This window comes from Copadichromis virginalis, linkage group LG3 (genome assembly GCF_057382275.1).
Source record: "Copadichromis virginalis isolate Kocher_CV1m ecotype Utaka linkage group LG3, C_Virginalis_male_GT1.1, whole genome shotgun sequence".
NCBI lineage: Eukaryota > Metazoa > Chordata > Actinopteri > Cichliformes > Cichlidae > Copadichromis > Copadichromis virginalis.
Window position 1 is genome coordinate 1,387,403 of NC_140620.1, and position 17,348 is coordinate 1,404,750.

The following is a 17,348-nucleotide window of genomic DNA, read 5'->3' on the forward strand; positions in this document are numbered from 1 at the left end:
TTGCCCAACCAGGCAGGAGGTCAGGAGGAGGTGGCCTCCAGCTCGCACTGGAATGGTTCACAGCCGATGAGAATCAGCGCCTCCAAATCTGCAGCCATTCTCCTCAGAAAAAGAATGGAGTGCCCACTCCAGGTTGGGGACGAGTCCTTGCCACAAGTGGAGGAGTTGAAGTATCTTGGGGTCTTGTTCACAAGTGACAGGAGGTTGACAAACAGATTGGACAGCTGAGTGTAAAAGCAGGGCTCTCGATCTACGTCGATCTACTGCCCCACCCTTACCCGTGTTCACCAGCTGTGGGTAGTGACCGACAGAGCGAGGTCTGAATAAGATCCCACCAGGAGGAGGCCCAAAGGCAGACCCACGACCAGTGTTGGGTAAGTTACTTTAAAAAAGTAATTAATTACTAATTACTAATTACTTAGTCAATATTGTATTTAAAATACGTATCTAATTACTGTGTCAGAAAAGTAACTTAATTACTCAATAAGTAATTTAACTAAATATTTCTTAAAATCCCTATAAACCTTGAGTGGGCAAACAATAGAAATTAAACTCTTTAATAATAAATATTTTTTAAAGACGGAGACTACAGTACGCAGCGGCAGCATCTCTTCCACAATGTAGCCTGCAATCATTCTTTAAGCTCCCCTTCAGACGCTTTCTGTGCTGCTGAAGTAAAATCAGGTTTTGCTGCTTAGCAGGAGCTGCTGCGGTGTTATCCATGGATGATGAACAAGGATCACTCAGAAGTGTTCGTCTATGCTCCGTGTCAGGCACTTCAGTAGATTACTCCTGCTATTAACAGCAGCCGATAGTTTTTACATATTACTGTAATGTTCTTGTCTGCTTGTTTCAGAAAAGTGAAGAGACGGGAATATGTCCATGTCATAAATATGTCCCCTGTCCCCTCTCCTCTTTGCATTAGCACTTGAACCTCTAGCTGAGGCTATTCGCCAGCACCAAGATGTGCATGGTATAACAGTGGGTGGAACAAATCATAAGATAGCATTGTACGCTGACGATATTCTGCTGTTCTTATCAAAACCAGAACAATCAATACCAGCTATTATGTCTACCATACATGAGTTCAGCTCATTCTCTGGTTACAGAATTAATTTTGGGAAATCAGAAGTTATGCCACTGGGTGATCAGATTAACTCTTTGCCAGATTTCTCTAATCCCTTTCAATGGTCCCCCAGTGGCTTTACATACCTTGGGCTAAACATTCCATTAAAGATTTATGGAAACTGAACTTATCACCAGTTATAATAAAAATCAAAAAAGATTTAGATAGATGGCAAAAACTGCCGCTTTCTCTTATGGGGCGTGTGAACTTAATCAAAATGAGTATTCTCCCGCGTTTATTATATCCCCTACAAATGCTACCTTTATTGATCACTCAGAAAGTTTCTTGTAATATAGAAAAAGCCTTTTCAAAATTTATCTGGCGTGGCAAGAAACCTAGATTAAGGATTGGAACTCTACAACTGCCTATAGATAGGGGAGGCTTAGGCCGACCAAATTTAATTTTTTATAATTGGGCATGTCATAGCCATGTCTTATGGGAGTGGCTACATGCTTATCTAAATTCTTACTCTCACCTAGACTCTTGGTCCACTTTACCTTATTCCCTTTGGAGCTTAGCTGTCTGTGACAAAAAAACAATATTAAAAATGGGGATTAAGAACAACCCAATCATTTATAATACAATAAGGGTCTGGGGGGAAATGCGTAAAAGGTTGGGTAGAGAAGATTGCACTTCACTCTTGACTCCTTTAGTAAGAAACAACGATTTTGTTCCAGGAATGTCTTGTAGCATGTTCGATAAGTGGCACAAAAAGGGATTAAGGGTAATTGGCGATTTGTATCAAAACAACATTCTGATGAACTTTGAGCAATTGCAGTCAAATTTTAATATCCCTAGAGACCATTTTTTTGGCTTTCTCCAGGTTCGTAACTTCGTTCATTCTAGAATTCCACAGTCTTCAGAAATAGTTATATATGATGATATTGAAACATTTCTTATTAAGCGAAAAGACAGAACTCATTTTATCTCAGCTTTTTACTCTCTCCTATATACTCTTAGTAGCAACACACTGAGCGCTATTTATAAATGGGAGAGAGATCTTAATAATCAATACACTGAAGAGGAGTGGAAAGGAGCCATTAACATGAGTAGTTCCACTTTTACTTGTAACCGCTTACGAGAAACCCAATACAAAATCATACATCGCCTTTATATAGCTCCTAATGTCTTGCATAAGATTGCACCTCATATTTCCCATCTTTGTAGTAAATGTCAAAAAGAAACTGGCACTTTTTTTCATTACTTTTGGGAATGTAAATTAATCAAAAGATTTTGGAGCTTCATTTCTCAAGAACTAAGTAATATTTTTAACAACCTGATTCAAAGGGACCCCGGGTATTTTTTTCTTGGCCTACCCTTAAAAGAAGTAACATTGAATCACTTGCAGCGCAAATTATGTGACAAACTATTGCTGGTAGCTAGGAAATGTATTCTCATTAATTGGGTTAAGGATAAACCTCCCTCTGTGATGTTGTGGTACAGTGAATTATTTAAAGTTATTCCTCGTGAAAGAACTGCTGCTATTTTAGGAGGAAATGAGGGTCTCTTTCTCAATGTTTGGTCCCCTTTGCTTTCTTATTTGCCAAATGATTTGTCCCAACTGTTGAGGGGGGGTGGTTGCGATTAAGATGTTCTCAGTTAAATAGGAAGTAAGTGTAAAGGACAACTCATTCTTGGAGTTTATCTTTTTCTCTTTCTATATCTGTGGGTAATTAAGTGAAAATATGTTTTTTGTGTGTATGTGTAAAAAAATTTTTTATTTTTTTATTTTTTTCTTTCCTTCTTTCTTTCTTTGCTTTTCTGTTTGGTTGTTATGTTTTATGTTATTCTTGATAACGAATAAAAATTGTATATCAACATAAAACTCGCTTCAGCCGAGTCAGAAATCTTCCGCTGTAGAAAACGACTGTGCAGCAAACTGGCGCGAAATGACGCGCAGCTGCACTACAGCCATGTTAAAGAGCAGAGTTTACTTCTACGTTTAGAAGATAAATTATTGAAATTAAATAATGATATTCAGCGAGTTTAATTATTTTACAATGTAACGCAAGTACATTGTAAGTAACTGTAATTAAAATACCTAAAAATGAACAGTAATCAGTTACTCTACTTTTTCAGTGGAAAAGTAATTTAATTACAGTAACGCATTACTTAGTAACGCATTACACCGAACACTGCCCACGACACACTGGAGAGATTATATGTCTCAGAAATCTGCTGTGGTGACAGCACAGAAAGAAAGCTGCTGCTGGTTGTTGTAGTCAAAGTTATATATATTTGATAGATACGTTTATTTGATTTACAATATGTTTCGATTTAAAATTTTAACAAAATTAAAGTCAAAACTCTGAGCTTCTGATTAATGAAAGTTTTACATTATCATTCTAGGTGGTGGTTGCTAGGCGACAGGACCTGAACTGGAAGAGCTGATGGTGTAAATCTGTGGGCTGCAAACAACGGTGGAGGAGCTTGTGATCGAGGCCCCGATGGAAGGCACAGAGTGTACCATCCGGGGCCTGCAGGGGGCGCTTTGCCTGCTTAATTAATCATATTTGTAACCAGTCACACAGATGGGTCAGATAAGAGAGGAAACTTCTCACACGTTTCTTTCTCTGAGGTTGCACCGTCTCACTCCGGAGAGGAAGTTACTGCTGTAAACAGCCTGCTCGTGCGGTTCAACATTCATGCTGTGTTTAGGTGCACTCGTAGATCGAACCATCTATAACCCAAAAGCAGAACACACAGGATGACTTCGCACTATCAGACAGCTTCCCCTGCACTCTCTGTTTCTGATGTTACACAGTCACAGCTTGTGTGTGTTTACGTTTCACTGATCAGTCAGGTCAGCCTGTCAGCACAGCAGCTGTTTCAGCACTTTAGCTCACTTTACTGCAAAGATGCTGTAGAGAGTGAAACACACACAGATTACATAACAGCAGTTACATTTATATGTGTGTGTTCTGATGATAACTTTATAAGTGTTGCCTCATATTGAATAACTCCACTGTTACACTGAGTCATAGATCTGAGCTGTAAATGTTTGCAGGTGTGAAGCTGCTAAACAAGCTGTGAAGGTCACAACCAATAAATGAACTGCAGACATCAGTGCTTCATATTTGTCATATTTAAAATAGATGAATAAGATGAAAAGAAGGAAATAATTAACCTGTCAGGCTGCTCCGTGCTGTTAAAATATGTATATGGAAATATTAAAAAACAATTGTGGATGATTTTTCAGCTCAAAGAGTTTAAAAAAATAATATCACAATGAGTGTGTTATGAGGAACAGCTGCAGTTTGCCTGTGTCACCAGCAGGGGGCGCCGCAGGTCAGAGTCGTTCTCCGGCGTCTTATGTTCCGTGATCGATGATTTATTAAAGTTATTAATCATCAAAATTAGCTGCAGCTGTGAGTCCATCATAAATGATTCAGAGTGAGGTCAGCAGGAACACCTGATGATGTCACACAGACCACGCACGCTCACCTGATTTAGACATAAGGTTGTGGTATCTAACATCAATGTTTGGTTTGCAGTACGTCCCCTTCTGAGCCCTCATGGTAGCCAGCCTTGCAGGAATATTGTTCCAGGCCTCTGCGGTCTTCACTCCAAAGTCAGTGAATCCAACAAACGTCCCCACACTGCTGTCAAACCTGATGATCTCTATCATGTTGTAATAGTAAGAGTCGGTGAACCGGATGTCCTTCAGCTCCGTGGAGTTAAAGTCACAGCGAGACAGTCTGTAAGTCATGAATCCATCTGAGAACAAACAGAACATCAGACCGAGGGCGAATCATGTCACCGATCAGTGTATTAGTGATCACTGGTGAGCGTGTTGATGGTACCTGCTGTGCTGAGGCTGATGAAGAGGAGGCAGAGGAAGGATGAAGCCATGTTTCTAAGTTCTGCAGACAAACTGACTCAGTCTGACGGAATGCTGCTCGAGAAACAGGAAGTCAGGTCACATGACCACAGCATCATCTGTTGCTGTGGGATCAGCTCATAGTTCACACCCTTCACCTCCACGTGTGTTTCTGTCCGTTAAAGCTCTGAAAGCAGAGCAAACTGAAAACCTGCTTTCATTTACGTTTCAGTCACAGTCTGCAGTCATGGAAACATATTCGTGTGTAATAGTTATCTGCACCCAACACTGATGTCAGACCTGCTGTAACAATGAGAAGAACCTGTAACAGTGACAGTGATCAGATTTACAATCAGCTCTGTGGGTGTGTGGGACTCGTGTGTGGCTGATGTTCCTGCGTGGACGCCACAGTGTGATGTCATCATGGCGAGCTCTTCAGAGCAGCTGGATCACATTTCACTGTTACATTAACATTACACTCAATCTGCATTTAAATATTCAAGCAGAGAAATTCAGATTCACATTTATAAACCATTAACAGTCAGACTGCAGCAGATGAACCTCAGCTCGTATTAATGTTGTGTTATTGAAGAGTATTTACATCACAATATGAAGCTGCTTCAGCTGACTGTTGTTGTGATTTTGTGCTGTAGAAATTAAACTGAATGAAATCAGAATGAGATTTTATCCATATTCAGAGTAAATTTAAATGCCAGATATTAAAACATCTGGAATACAAACATGTTAGATTCGTTTCTATAAACACTCATTGATTTTTCTTTCACCTGCTTTCATCAGCAGAGTCTTCATCAGGATTTAGTTTGACATCTTTGTGTTTGCAAAGACAAATTCAGACATCATTAATGTTCATTCTGTTAGAGCTCAAAGTCTGACTCCACACACACACACACAGAATCTGTCATTAAACTTTATTGATATATGAAAATCTGAAACACGGTTTGGTAAACAAAGACACATTATAGGAGTTTATGAACACTGAGGTCACATCAAACTGATCTCAGTCTCATCACTTTTGTGGCAGGAACAGAGTCCAGGTAAAATCTGCTGGTGGTGCGAGAGCAGCTGAAAATAGCTTTGCTTTGAATTCCAGAGTTAAACTTTATTGACACCAGCGGCTGACGGCACAGCTCATACAGATGTTCCATTATTAAGCACGTCAGGTGAGGCAGGTAAACCAGAACAAAGGATCTGATGCTCATTACAGGCGAACTCTGCACACTCACCTACAGCACAGTCACACTGATTAGGAGCTCATCATAGAATGACATCGTCACCGTGAGCCAATCAGCTGCACTCGTTTCCTTTGATGAGGAAGAAGGTTCCAACAGCCACACCGACCAGACCGAGAGTCAGACCCACTCCACAGAACACAGAGGGTCCAACACCTGGATCAGAGCGAGCAGACGCCTCCACCTCTGGAGAGACAGACACACAGAGAGAAACAGGATGACATGTACACTCTACATCTACCTGCACTGAGCATGTGCACTGTAACTTTCACGCAGACTCTTGAACATGTTTTTAATCACCTGGGTCATTAAGTGAAACCAAGAAAAGCCAAATCTGGAAGCATTTTAATGTTGTTGACAACACAAAGGCAGAGTGTAGAGGATATCATACGGAGCCGCTCCACAAACTGCACAGGCTCCTGACAGCTGTCCACCCATCAGTGCAATGGGAAGATGAAACACAGTCAGTTGAGTGTGAAGGTGCCAGTGTGTCTGCAACTGTTGCTGCTGCTGCATCTACAGCAGCATGCAGTACACCACCACATCCACCTGAACCAACCCAGAGCCCAAAGCAAAAAAAATGTAAATAGTTTAAATTTGAATTGTAAACAGACAAAAAACAACTATTTTTTACATTTTATGTGGAGTGAATAAATAAAAGCACATTTACATAACAAACATATATAAAGAAAACACAATTTTTTACATTAGTCATTCATTTTAAGCATAATCTTATACGGGTGTTAATAATAAATTAGTTAAAGCAACAAAACAACCTGAAGAGCCCCAAGAATGAGGTAACTATGAAAAACTATGGTGATTATGAGCACTGTGACATGACATGGAGGGGAAATACACAGACGACCTGACAAAGAGTGAATGAAACACACACTAAATACACACAGGAGGTGATCAGGGCAAGTGGAAACAACACATCTCCAAATATAATATAAGAAATTAAAATACACTCAAACAGCTGGATCACAGCTCTTCCCAAACAAGTAGGAATGAAGGCAAAGTAGCTACACTTGAGCATTTTAGAGGAAAAGAAACATTTAAATTCAAAGAACAAAAATATCTGTCTGGGAAAAGAAAAACAGGAATAACAGCTGTGTGATGCAGAACTGATCAAGTTATTTGAATCACTAGAATAGCTGATTAACCTCCACATATGTGGACATCACATCTTAGGTTGTCTGGACCATTATAGACATTATACTGTCACTGCTCGATCAGCATTTAAAACAAATGTCCTCATATGTGGATCTCATTTTTCTCAGAAACAAAAATCAGGTTTAAAAAAGAAAACAGGTAATTCTTTGTTTCTACCCTCATCAGGTCCCAATCAGCCAAAACAGCAAAGAGAGATTAGAAATGCCATGAAAGAGAGAGAGAGGGAGGGTCTTAGGAGGGACAGAAAGAGCACAGTTAGGTGTTGTGTTGGAGAGAATCATAAAGAGATCAGTGGTATCTGAAACACTTGCCTTGATGCTGGTCAGACTGTGTGCAATCCTTCTTCTATGGCTAAAATAGAAACAACATTTCAAAGAGCATCAGAGAAGCATAAAACACGAGGCCTTCACCCTGCAAAGCCCAAAGTGTCAGGCTTGAACCAGGAACTAAGTTTTTGAGAGTCCCACAACATCAGAGGGATTTTTACTGCTCAACAAAAGAAGCAAATTGCACTTTATATGTTTAAGGAATGAACTGAGAATGAGAAAGTAAGAGATGCAGGAAGTCACACACACACTGGAGAGTGTGATTAGACAGTTTGTGGAAGAGGAAACATGCAAGTGAGAGGAAAAGGAAGTTAAAGAAAGGGAGAGTAAGAAGAGGTCGAGCTCACAGGACGAGAAAACAGTTACTTAACTGATGTTTGCACACACTCGCAATAACGACTCTCCTGACATGAAGGAAAACAGATAACTGCTCACAGATGAAGGAGCTCACCAACTGAAGGGTACAACACAGATCAGCAGGCCAGAGCCTGTGGAGGAGCAACACCGGCAGTACGCAGGCCAGGGTCAGCGATGGGGCCTGCACAAAGGTGGAGTGGAGGAGTCAGGCGGAGGACGACGTCTAAGGGTCGGCAGGCGTAGGAGGGGAACAACTATCACCTAACTATCCATCATATCTGCAGTGGACCACATGAAGCAGCTGCATCACTGATCCTCCCAACAAACTCCTAAGATTAAAGCCCAGAGCTCCTGCCCTGTTACTGTATTTCATTACTCTGTATTTATATGTTTATGACAACAATGACAATAAAGTTCACTCATAATCCTAAAAGAAGACAAATAACAGGAATTAGGCCACATGTGAGCATTAACAGGAGATCATAAAGACATATTCATTATTAACACTCTTACATTAGAATATTATTGAAGGTTTAGTAACGTCTGCCAGATGGTAACAAGGAGAACAGCTGATGTGCTGGGTGGCTGTGGTCCTTGATGATGCTGTGTGCTTTGAGACACTGCTGGAGATAAACATCCTGAGTGGCAGGAAGCCTCGTGCCAGTGATGCTCTGTGGCTTCCTGCTGCTGCAGAGCAGCTTCTGTTCCAAACTGTGATGCAGCTCGTCAGCAAGCTCTCGGTCTTAGATTGTAGAAATTTGGAGGGATGTTGCCGTTCATGCCAAACTTTGCAGATATGTAACATGGAGGGAGGAGCAGAGGTGACCTTTGACCAGCCACTCAAGGCACTTGATGATGACGGATGTCAGTGCAACAGGGCGGTAGCATTTCAGACAGGAGACCTCTGATTTCTTAGGAATGGGGATGATGGTGGTTGTTTTGAGGGATGTGGGGACCCCTGACTGCCTCAGGGAGAGGTTGAAGATGTTGGTGAACACCCTGCCAGCTGGTCGGCGCATGCTCTGAGAACCCGGCCTGAGATGCCGTCCGGTCCCGGAGCTTTGTGAAGATTGACCTTTTTGAAAGATCATCTCACAGCTTCTGTTTTCAGAGTATAAGTTACAGCCTCACTGTGCTCCTGAGGATAGAGCAGCGGCTCCTCGTTGTCTGCAACAAAACGAGCGTAGAAGTTGTTGAGCTCGTCTGCAAGAGACGCTGTGGGCTGGACAGTGCCGTGTTTTCCTTCTCGTAGTCAGAGATGCAGCGTAGTCCATTCATCAGGCGCCTGGCGTCAAAGCTGTGGTAGCTGGACTCCACTTTGTCCCTGTAGTCCTTTGTGGCCCCTTTTCAGAGGTCGTACCTGGCTGCTTCATATGCATCAGAACGCCCTGAGTTAAAGGCAGAGGTCCGCACTTTGAGCTTAGCAAGAATGTCCTTATCTACCAGGGTTTCTGATTTGGATATTTGCAGACGGTGGTTTTAGTGATGATATCGTCCATGCATTTTCCAATATATCCAATGACAGAGTTCATTGATGTTGCCATCAGCTGCACCCTCAAACATCTGTCGGACCTCCTCACTCTCACTGTCTCATTTAAAGTGTTGCTGACTCAGAGCTCCTGTCTGTGCTGATATTACGGTGCAAACCAGAAGGATTTCAGTTACATGTATTATTTCAAATTAAGGGAAATGGGGTTGTTAAGTCTAATTGTTGAATGTTGTCATTGTGCTTCTTAAATTTGTAAGGTCTTAGTTCAATCTATAGGGTAAACTGTCTGCCTCAGAGTCAACCACCCAAATATGTAACAAGGTCCAATAGGGAACTTTGTATGATTGTAAACTGAAATTCATGCATGTCTGTGTAAATGTGTATGATTAGTCTAATACAGCTGCTTTAGCTTTTCAATGGCTCCTTTACCGTAAGAACAAAGGCTGTCATGCTAATAACGTATGCTTTATTGATCTCCGTGGGGAAATTACTCTCTCTGCATGTAACTCAGTGTAACAGTGGGCAGCAGAAAAATCAGGCGCCCGAGGAGCAATGTGCAGGGACCCTCAGGAGTGCCTCAGGGTAGCCGTTCAGTGGGGGCGTCCACACTACCCACTGAGCTATCCCTGCCCCCGACCGGATGACAGAGATATACTGTGTCATCTAGTCCCTGTCAGTATTCATGCTTGAAGGCTTTTCAGGGAGTTTTTAGGACATCCTGATAATAAAGAATGACAGTCGTCCAGCCTGGAAGTAACAAATGCATGAACTCATTTTTCAGTAAGTGTGAGACAGGATATTTCTAATTTTAGAGATAGAAGCATGGGTGCAAAAATGGAAGAAAACAGTTTTCAATATGTGCATTGAAGGACAGATCCTGGTTAAAAATCCAGACTAAGTATCTGGTTAGATACCATATATGTCTAAGGTTTTTTAGGACAGTAAACTCAGTCTTATCTAAATGTAGGAGCAAAATGTTCGAGGTCATCCAGGTCTTTGGTTTCTGGAGACATTCCTGACTGGTGTGTGTTGGATACATGGAAGAGGGTGTCATCTGCATGACGGAGGTATGTTATGCCTATTGTGGTGTTACCTAAAGGACGCATGTGTAATGTAAACAGAACTGGTCCTAGCACTGAGCCCTGTGGAACTCCAGAAATAACCCTGAAGCTATCAAAGGACATTTCACAGCTCACACTGAGACCTTTGTTCAGAAAAAGAAGCTGCACCAAGATGAAATCCAAAACTGGGAATTAATTGTTTAATTATATCAATTTCACATATGGTGTCATGTAATCCACGTATGTAATTTGTGTCTACTGGTATGTTTCATGCCTTATTTTCATTTTCCTATAATTAGTCTCGTTTTAAGTTTCTTGAGAATTCTTTCAGGGATGCTGTGTCGTCTGCTTTGCAAACGAACAGGAATTCATTTGTCTTAAATTGGTTGACCAGGGGAATGTTGGGAAAGTATACTTATATAACTATATGCACTATATATCTATGTGCAGTGAACATATGTACTGTAACTTTCAAGTAGTTTTGCCCTCACCGTGGGTTATTAAGGTGGTTACGTTGTAACAGATACTGAACACATCACAGTAAAGTCACCTTAACGATCATTACAATACTACTGTATATAACCTGTATAATTAGGTCAGCTATTATTAACATGTTTATCATAAGATTATGCCACTTGCTGTCAGAGCACCTGTTGATGCATTCTGCTTGTTGCGAGATTTAACAACCAGGATTAATATGTGGCGTTTGACTGTGTCTTGACCTATTGTGATAATGCAAAGCAAAGAGTTCATCAAAGGGCCCCCAGCTGCAGATAACCCTGATCCAGAGCCCTGACCAGCCCCTGACCCAGCACCAGCTGTTTTTGGCTGGAGGACGAGTGGAAAGTTACCCTGCAGCAGCAGCAGGAGGTGGAGTTACTGGCCCCTATAAAGAGAAGCCACAGAGACATCTGCTCTGTCTGTCTCTGTGTTGCTCTGCTGTCTGTACTTAAGGCTCTACAGCCCACAGTTTGCTTTGCTTGCTTTGCTCTGTGTCGTCTTGCTGTTCTCTGTATGTTCTTACTTACTGTTCATATGATTCAGTGTATTAAACTCTGTTCCCATCGTTGGTGGGATGAGATGATCATATTGGCTCCAAAATGTGTGACAAAAATCATCGTGTCAAACTATCAGATCAGATCCAGCTGCTCTGATGAACACTGGCCTCAGTCTTTTGTTTAAATAAAGTTTTCTTACTATAGATCTTGGTCAGTGGTTCAGTCAGGGCCAGATGTCGCACTGTGCAGCTGTAGATGTCTCCCAGCTGTGCGGTGAACTGCAGTCTGGAGATCTGGGTGAAGGGTCCATCTTTGTTGGGATAGGGAACGTTGGTGCTGGATCCTTCTGTGACCTTCTGTCCGTTCTTGGTCCAGGAGACGTTGACAGGAGCAGGATAGAAACCAGTCACGTGACAGATCAGAGTGTTCTCCTCTCCAAACTCCACCTCGTCTCTGGTGTAGATCATCACAGCTGAAGGAGCATCTGTGCACAAACACATCAGGCAGAGGATCAGAGCTTCAGCTGGTTCCCATCAGCAGGTGATCGTGATAAACATCAATGACTTGTTCAGTCATTCACTGAGATGATGCCATCATTGTCTGTGTGAGAGAAACTAGAGAAACAGGAGCACAGACAGAACTCTGCTCAGCTCCAGAGAAACTAATGAAGAAAAATAAATGTGGTCTTTAATAGAAACACAAATAGAAACATGTCAATTTCTAAATGTGTTTAAGGTGGAATGATTTCATACCTTTAATCAGTTTGTTTCACTGGCTGTGTTTGATTGGACTGATCATTTCAGGTAAACACAGGTGAGGTGAGACACACGTTAAATGTTTGTATTTACGGTTATTGGAAGGGTAGTCCTTCATCACCGCGCCAAGAGCCTTCAGGTTGTGTCTGCAGACCTTCAGCTCAGTCACAGCTTGTTTATAAGCGCCGGGGTAAGTCATAGGATCGGCAAAAGGAGGCAGCATGTAGACTTCCGTGTGGTTGTTAAAGTCTGCGTAGGCAACCTCCTCCCCATCCAGTCCATACATGTCCTCTGCATCGAAGTCTGAACAGCCGTTTATATGAACGTCACCGTGCAGACCTGAAATGAAACACCGATCAATAAGCTGCTGCCGGCCTGCCAGAGTTTACCGAGACAAACTCACCATCGGCAGAGACACAGAGGACACAGGAGAGGAAGAGGAGCAGCTCCTTCATCTTCATCAGCAGCTCTCTGACCGTTAAACTGTGTGTGAGTATGTGTGTGTGTGTGTGAGTGAACCGACTGAAAGTGTAGCAGCAGCTGAGCACTAACTCAGAGTAGCCAATCACAGAGGTCACACCCCATGATGTCATCAGTATCCAGGCAGCTGAAGGGAAAACGATCTACAAACAGCTGGAGACAGCTCCAATCAATCATCAGTATTTATAGACTCTTCACAATAATGTTTATCGTCATCAGTTTCCCCTCTGATGATTTTCAAAATAAAACAAACTTTATTTGAAAAACTGATTCAGTTTGTTTACAAAGATTTAGAAGAAGAAATAAAATATGAATTTGTCTTTTAAAATGGTTTCTGTGTCTGGGCCTGATTAGAACATGTTACATCACAGCAGCCTGAAACATTCATCATGTTCACCTCTTCCAGGGTATTACCTGCACACACACACACACACCTGTAGGCATCAGCACAAACACACCTGGATGATGTCACTTAAAGGTGTCAAGAAGTAGAAGAAGGTGGAGAGATCAGCAGAGCTCACGTGTACGATGATAATCTGCAAGAAAACAAAGGTGACGACACTTTTATTCAGCAAAGCTTTGTGACACACGATCATTATGTGCTGTGTTCAGATCACAGGCTGCAGATTGTTTAGATATTGTTCCTCAGCTGGCTGCAAACTTTGCTGCTCATCGTCTACTTCAGGGCGAGCAGCTACTTCACTGTCAGCACTGTGAATGTCCTGATGCTCCTCAGCATCACACTGCACACAGATACTGTCTCCAACGCCAAACAATCATTTGCCAGCTTTTCCTGGAATACGCAGCGTTCTGTGTCCACCTTCCTGTTCTTGACAGGTGCCAGGATTGGTCAGGATTCATCTCTTGTCATCTGTGTCGATCGTGCAGGCTAGTGACGTACATCTCCCGTGCTGTGATCTGAGAGTCAGCTGATCGACTCAAAATGAGAGTAAACTACATCAGGTTCGTGTTGGTGGATGGAGTCAAACATCAACACGCTGATGTAAACTAAGAGGCGTAGCTGAGTGTGTGAGCTGGCTCAGGCTGTGCAGAGCTCCACCTGTGGGGCGGGTCCGGGCCGTCAGAGCTCTCTGCTTCACCACAACCACGACTCTCAGGCTCGGCTTAGTTTTTAAAATAACGTTATAGCTTCACACTCCTAAAATACAGTGACAGGGAAACTAAGACTTATTGTAGCACGTGTCAGTCATCTATTCTCGTTCTTGATTGGTCACTGACGACATCATCTCTTAGAGGTTCATTTGGGTGTCGTGTCTCTGACAGCAGGGAGACGAGACGATGAAGAGGAGGGTAAAACGTTAGTTCAGCTTAAAGGTTGAAATACTGCTTTCACTCCCCGAATGCTCCGGTCTAATGTTCATGTGTTTCTGTGATGAGGAAGCTGAAAATCAGACTGACGACCTGGAGAACCACGTCCGACGCAAGAAGCTGCGTCTGTTTGGTCTCTGGGACGGCGCTGAGGATCAGCAGTTGCACCCTAACACCTCGAAAGCCAAACCAACACAGGTGTCCTTATCTGATTCCTGAACCTCCAAGATCGGGAGTTTGTTTTCCACTCCACAAAACAACTTAACATCGAGCTCATCAAAGTGAATTGTTACGTTTTAGAACTGAATATAATAAATTGTCTTCTGATGCATCAGCAAAAAGTCTAATGTGGCAGTTTTAGTATGACCAAGGAGGGAAAGCGAGAAAACTCTTGGTATGGAGAATGAAGGAAATGCAGAGTGAGAGGAATGTATCAGTCGATCCATCTGAACTTCAGTTCCCGACACGAACAGAAGACACAAAGCAGGAATTAGACAGACGTCTAACTATTGATCACTCATCAGGGGTGCCCGTTATCTCCAATGCTATTTATTCTGACTATGGTGATGACACCAGAGAGCGAAAATGTCAGAAGAAAGCTTCAGTGTGCCCATGCTGCTGCCAGTGAGTGTAGTTTGCCATTCATACGACTACAGGGAGCAAAACGCACTAGAGCAGCTGTTCTCCACCAGGAACTATGGTGAGTGGGTGCATGTGGAAGACACTTTTAAAGAGTTCACACAGATTTTAAATACACATCATTGGTCAATTAAACTCCAATATGAGAGTAGCCACTTAAAACTTCATGTCTTAGATACCACAGTATTTTTGAAGTGATAGAGGCCATAACAGAAAGCTGAGCAGAGGGTATTTTTCTTGCACAGAACAAGTTACCATCTGCCTCACACGTTCTGCAGCATAGATTTTACATTTTAAAGCTCTCGGGGGAAAAATCCCAGTTTGTGTGACATTTTAATGAGAGCAAAATCAGAGGGGAAGGTCAATATGCCCTCAGAGAAACTGGTGTGTTACTCACTGCATAGATGCATCTAATCCACGTAGAGGAACGGTGTGGCCAACTGCAGGCAAGATGTGCCATTCAGAGTGGGGAGTGTGGGCTTGTGCCTTGTTTCTCTCCTGTTCCCACCTGTGTTTTTCCCTCTGAAGAACTGGTAACCAGTGTGAGACGTCAGGGATGCTCGATCAGACCAGTGAGCGCAAACAAACCCAGCCCTCCCAGCTTATGGTTTTAATCTTTATTGGGGGAGAAAACTTTTTAAGCCCTAATTTTGACAGGGAGTAGAGTCTTTGAAGCCTTTTCTGGATCCTCAGAGGGGATGAAGGAGGCAGAGGAGGAAGCAGAGATCGGTCTGTGTTTCATTGTAAGATAGAGACCTGGACTATTCTGGGAATGACAGCCGACTTTGGCCCATCGGTGGAGGATCTCATGAAGAGAGACGGCAGGGAGAAGGACAGTGTTTCATCGATAACAGCTCCAACACCTACAGTGTATATAATATATACATCAAAGTATATTTGCTATACTTAATGTATATAACATCATGTTCTTCTGTCCCCTTCACAGTGCAGGAGCGTGTCAGGATAGATTTCACTGCGTGTTGTATTTGTATAACTGTGCATGTGACAAATAAAGAAACTTGACTCTAATCAGCACAAACGAGGCTCTGACACATGGATTGTTTTTATAGTTTATTTAAAAGGATTAACCCCAAAATGTGAAAACAAGACCATCAACAGGCAAGACAGAGCTGACAATGTTACTGATGTCTGTCTGTAAATAAAGGGTGAGTGGAAACTAAAACTGGGGTTGGGAAACTTGCTGTGATCACTAACAGCTGCACGAGTTCTGGAGTCACCAATAAAACAAAAAGTATAAAAAAGGTTTAGCAAGCTCAGCATTACATGGATAAGGGATTAGGTGGGGATACTTTCAATGCAAACCCAGGATGAGAGCACGAGGTGAGGCAGAGGAGGAGCAGGGAAGTGATGAAGGAGGACCAGAAGGATTCTTCTGTATCTTTGGGTTTGCAGCAATAAGCAGGTGGATTTTTAATGTGTCTAACTGTTTGCACAGTTTCCGTGCTGTTATTCTTTAGCTTTGGGGCCGTTTTATAATAGTTTTGTCTGAGGTGTTTAAGCTTCTATTTGTTCATCCACAATATTGTTTAGCTGATTCTATACGAGCTCGTTCCAGTTCTTTCAGTCAGTCTGTTGCTTCTCTCCCGATCATTTTCCCTGTTCCTCATAAATCCCAAGGGTGGGGCCCGTGGGTCCATGTTAGAGTCTGGACACATTTCCAACCTGAAAAGAAGAAATGACATTCAGTTACCTTTGTGTGCAGCAGAAATGCCTCCTGGGTGCACTGGAGATAGAAAAGCACATTCCTCACTTATTTTAAAGCTAATGCATTCAACAGCATTTCTATAAAATCAGACCTGATTTTTATTCCATCATATTAAGCCCATCTCTCAGCATAAACATTACTGTCATGGGTTACTTTGATAACTCCAAACTACAGGAGGTCAGAGGTCGTTAGAAGCTCCCTGGCTGTGCAGAGGCAGGAGGCGAGCTGTAGGAAACCCTTTGACGGCTGATGAGGAATTGTAAATGCTTTTTGTTGGAAGACGGCAGCTCGTGAAAGGCAGATGTGCAATGCTTTTGTGCTGCACGACCATCGTTGAACATCTATAATCCAGTTTTAAGATCCCTTTTTGTCAGGTGTGACTGCACTTAAAGAGGCCTGGAGGCCTTTTCAGAGGCGTCTCTCTTCGTGCATGAGAGACAAAGGTGCCACCCTGCCTGCTGGCTTTGTTATCTTCACACCTCGGTTCATATGATTAGGTAGAGGATGATTAGGGGTCCATGACCCTCTTGGGGACTCTCCCATATGGCTAAATGTGGGACTCTCCATCAGTAGCTCCTTACACTACGCTGAGCTGGATGACTGAGAACCGACATACTTCCAGGTGAATGTAACGCTACGGAGAAACTACAGCGAGAGTAAACCTGCTAACTTTGGTGTTTTTTCAAGTATCGGGTAATTTTATATGTGACTTTTTCTATCAGGTGAACAAACTGTGCATGCATATTCACGCTAAAGTTAAATGCAGAGAAAGCGCAGAGTCTCTGCTTTCAGAAACAATTGTATTAGGTTCAATTGAGC

General features: G+C 42.5%; 2 protein-coding genes across 5 annotated transcripts; both read right to left on the bottom strand.

Moving 5' to 3' along the window:
- Nucleotides 1–1,237: 1,237 nt before the first annotated feature.
- Nucleotides 1,238–5,488, bottom strand: LOC146712220 (H-2 class II histocompatibility antigen, E-S beta chain-like). The gene is made up of 2 exons (XM_085451980.1): nt 4,930–5,488; nt 1,238–4,843 (listed from the first exon to the last, which is right to left on the bottom strand). The coding sequence occupies exons 1-2, from the start codon at nt 4,976–4,978 to the stop codon at nt 4,548–4,550; spliced, it is 345 nt and encodes a 114-aa protein (XP_085308106.1). The 5' UTR covers nt 4,979–5,488; the 3' UTR covers nt 1,238–4,547.
- Nucleotides 5,489–5,856: 368 nt separating this feature from the next.
- Nucleotides 5,857–12,932, bottom strand: LOC146712221 (H-2 class II histocompatibility antigen, A-U alpha chain-like). 4 transcript variants are annotated; one of them, XR_014919002.1, is made up of 6 exons: nt 12,759–12,932; nt 12,449–12,694; nt 11,800–12,084; nt 8,147–8,233; nt 7,681–7,720; nt 6,280–6,382 (listed from the first exon to the last, which is right to left on the bottom strand). XR_014919002.1 is itself a non-coding variant. In XM_085451966.1 (5 exons), the coding sequence occupies exons 1-4, from the start codon at nt 12,814–12,816 to the stop codon at nt 7,692–7,694; spliced, it is 618 nt and encodes a 205-aa protein (XP_085308092.1). In that variant the 5' UTR covers nt 12,817–12,925; the 3' UTR covers nt 6,280–6,382; nt 7,681–7,691. The 4 variants fall into 4 exon arrangements, 2 of the variants coding, with proteins under 2 accessions (XP_085308091.1, XP_085308092.1); XR_014919001.1 differs by having other exon boundaries at nt 7,681–8,233; XM_085451966.1 differs by lacking the exon at nt 8,147–8,233 and having other exon boundaries at nt 12,759–12,925.
- Nucleotides 12,933–17,348: the final 4,416 nt, after the last annotated feature.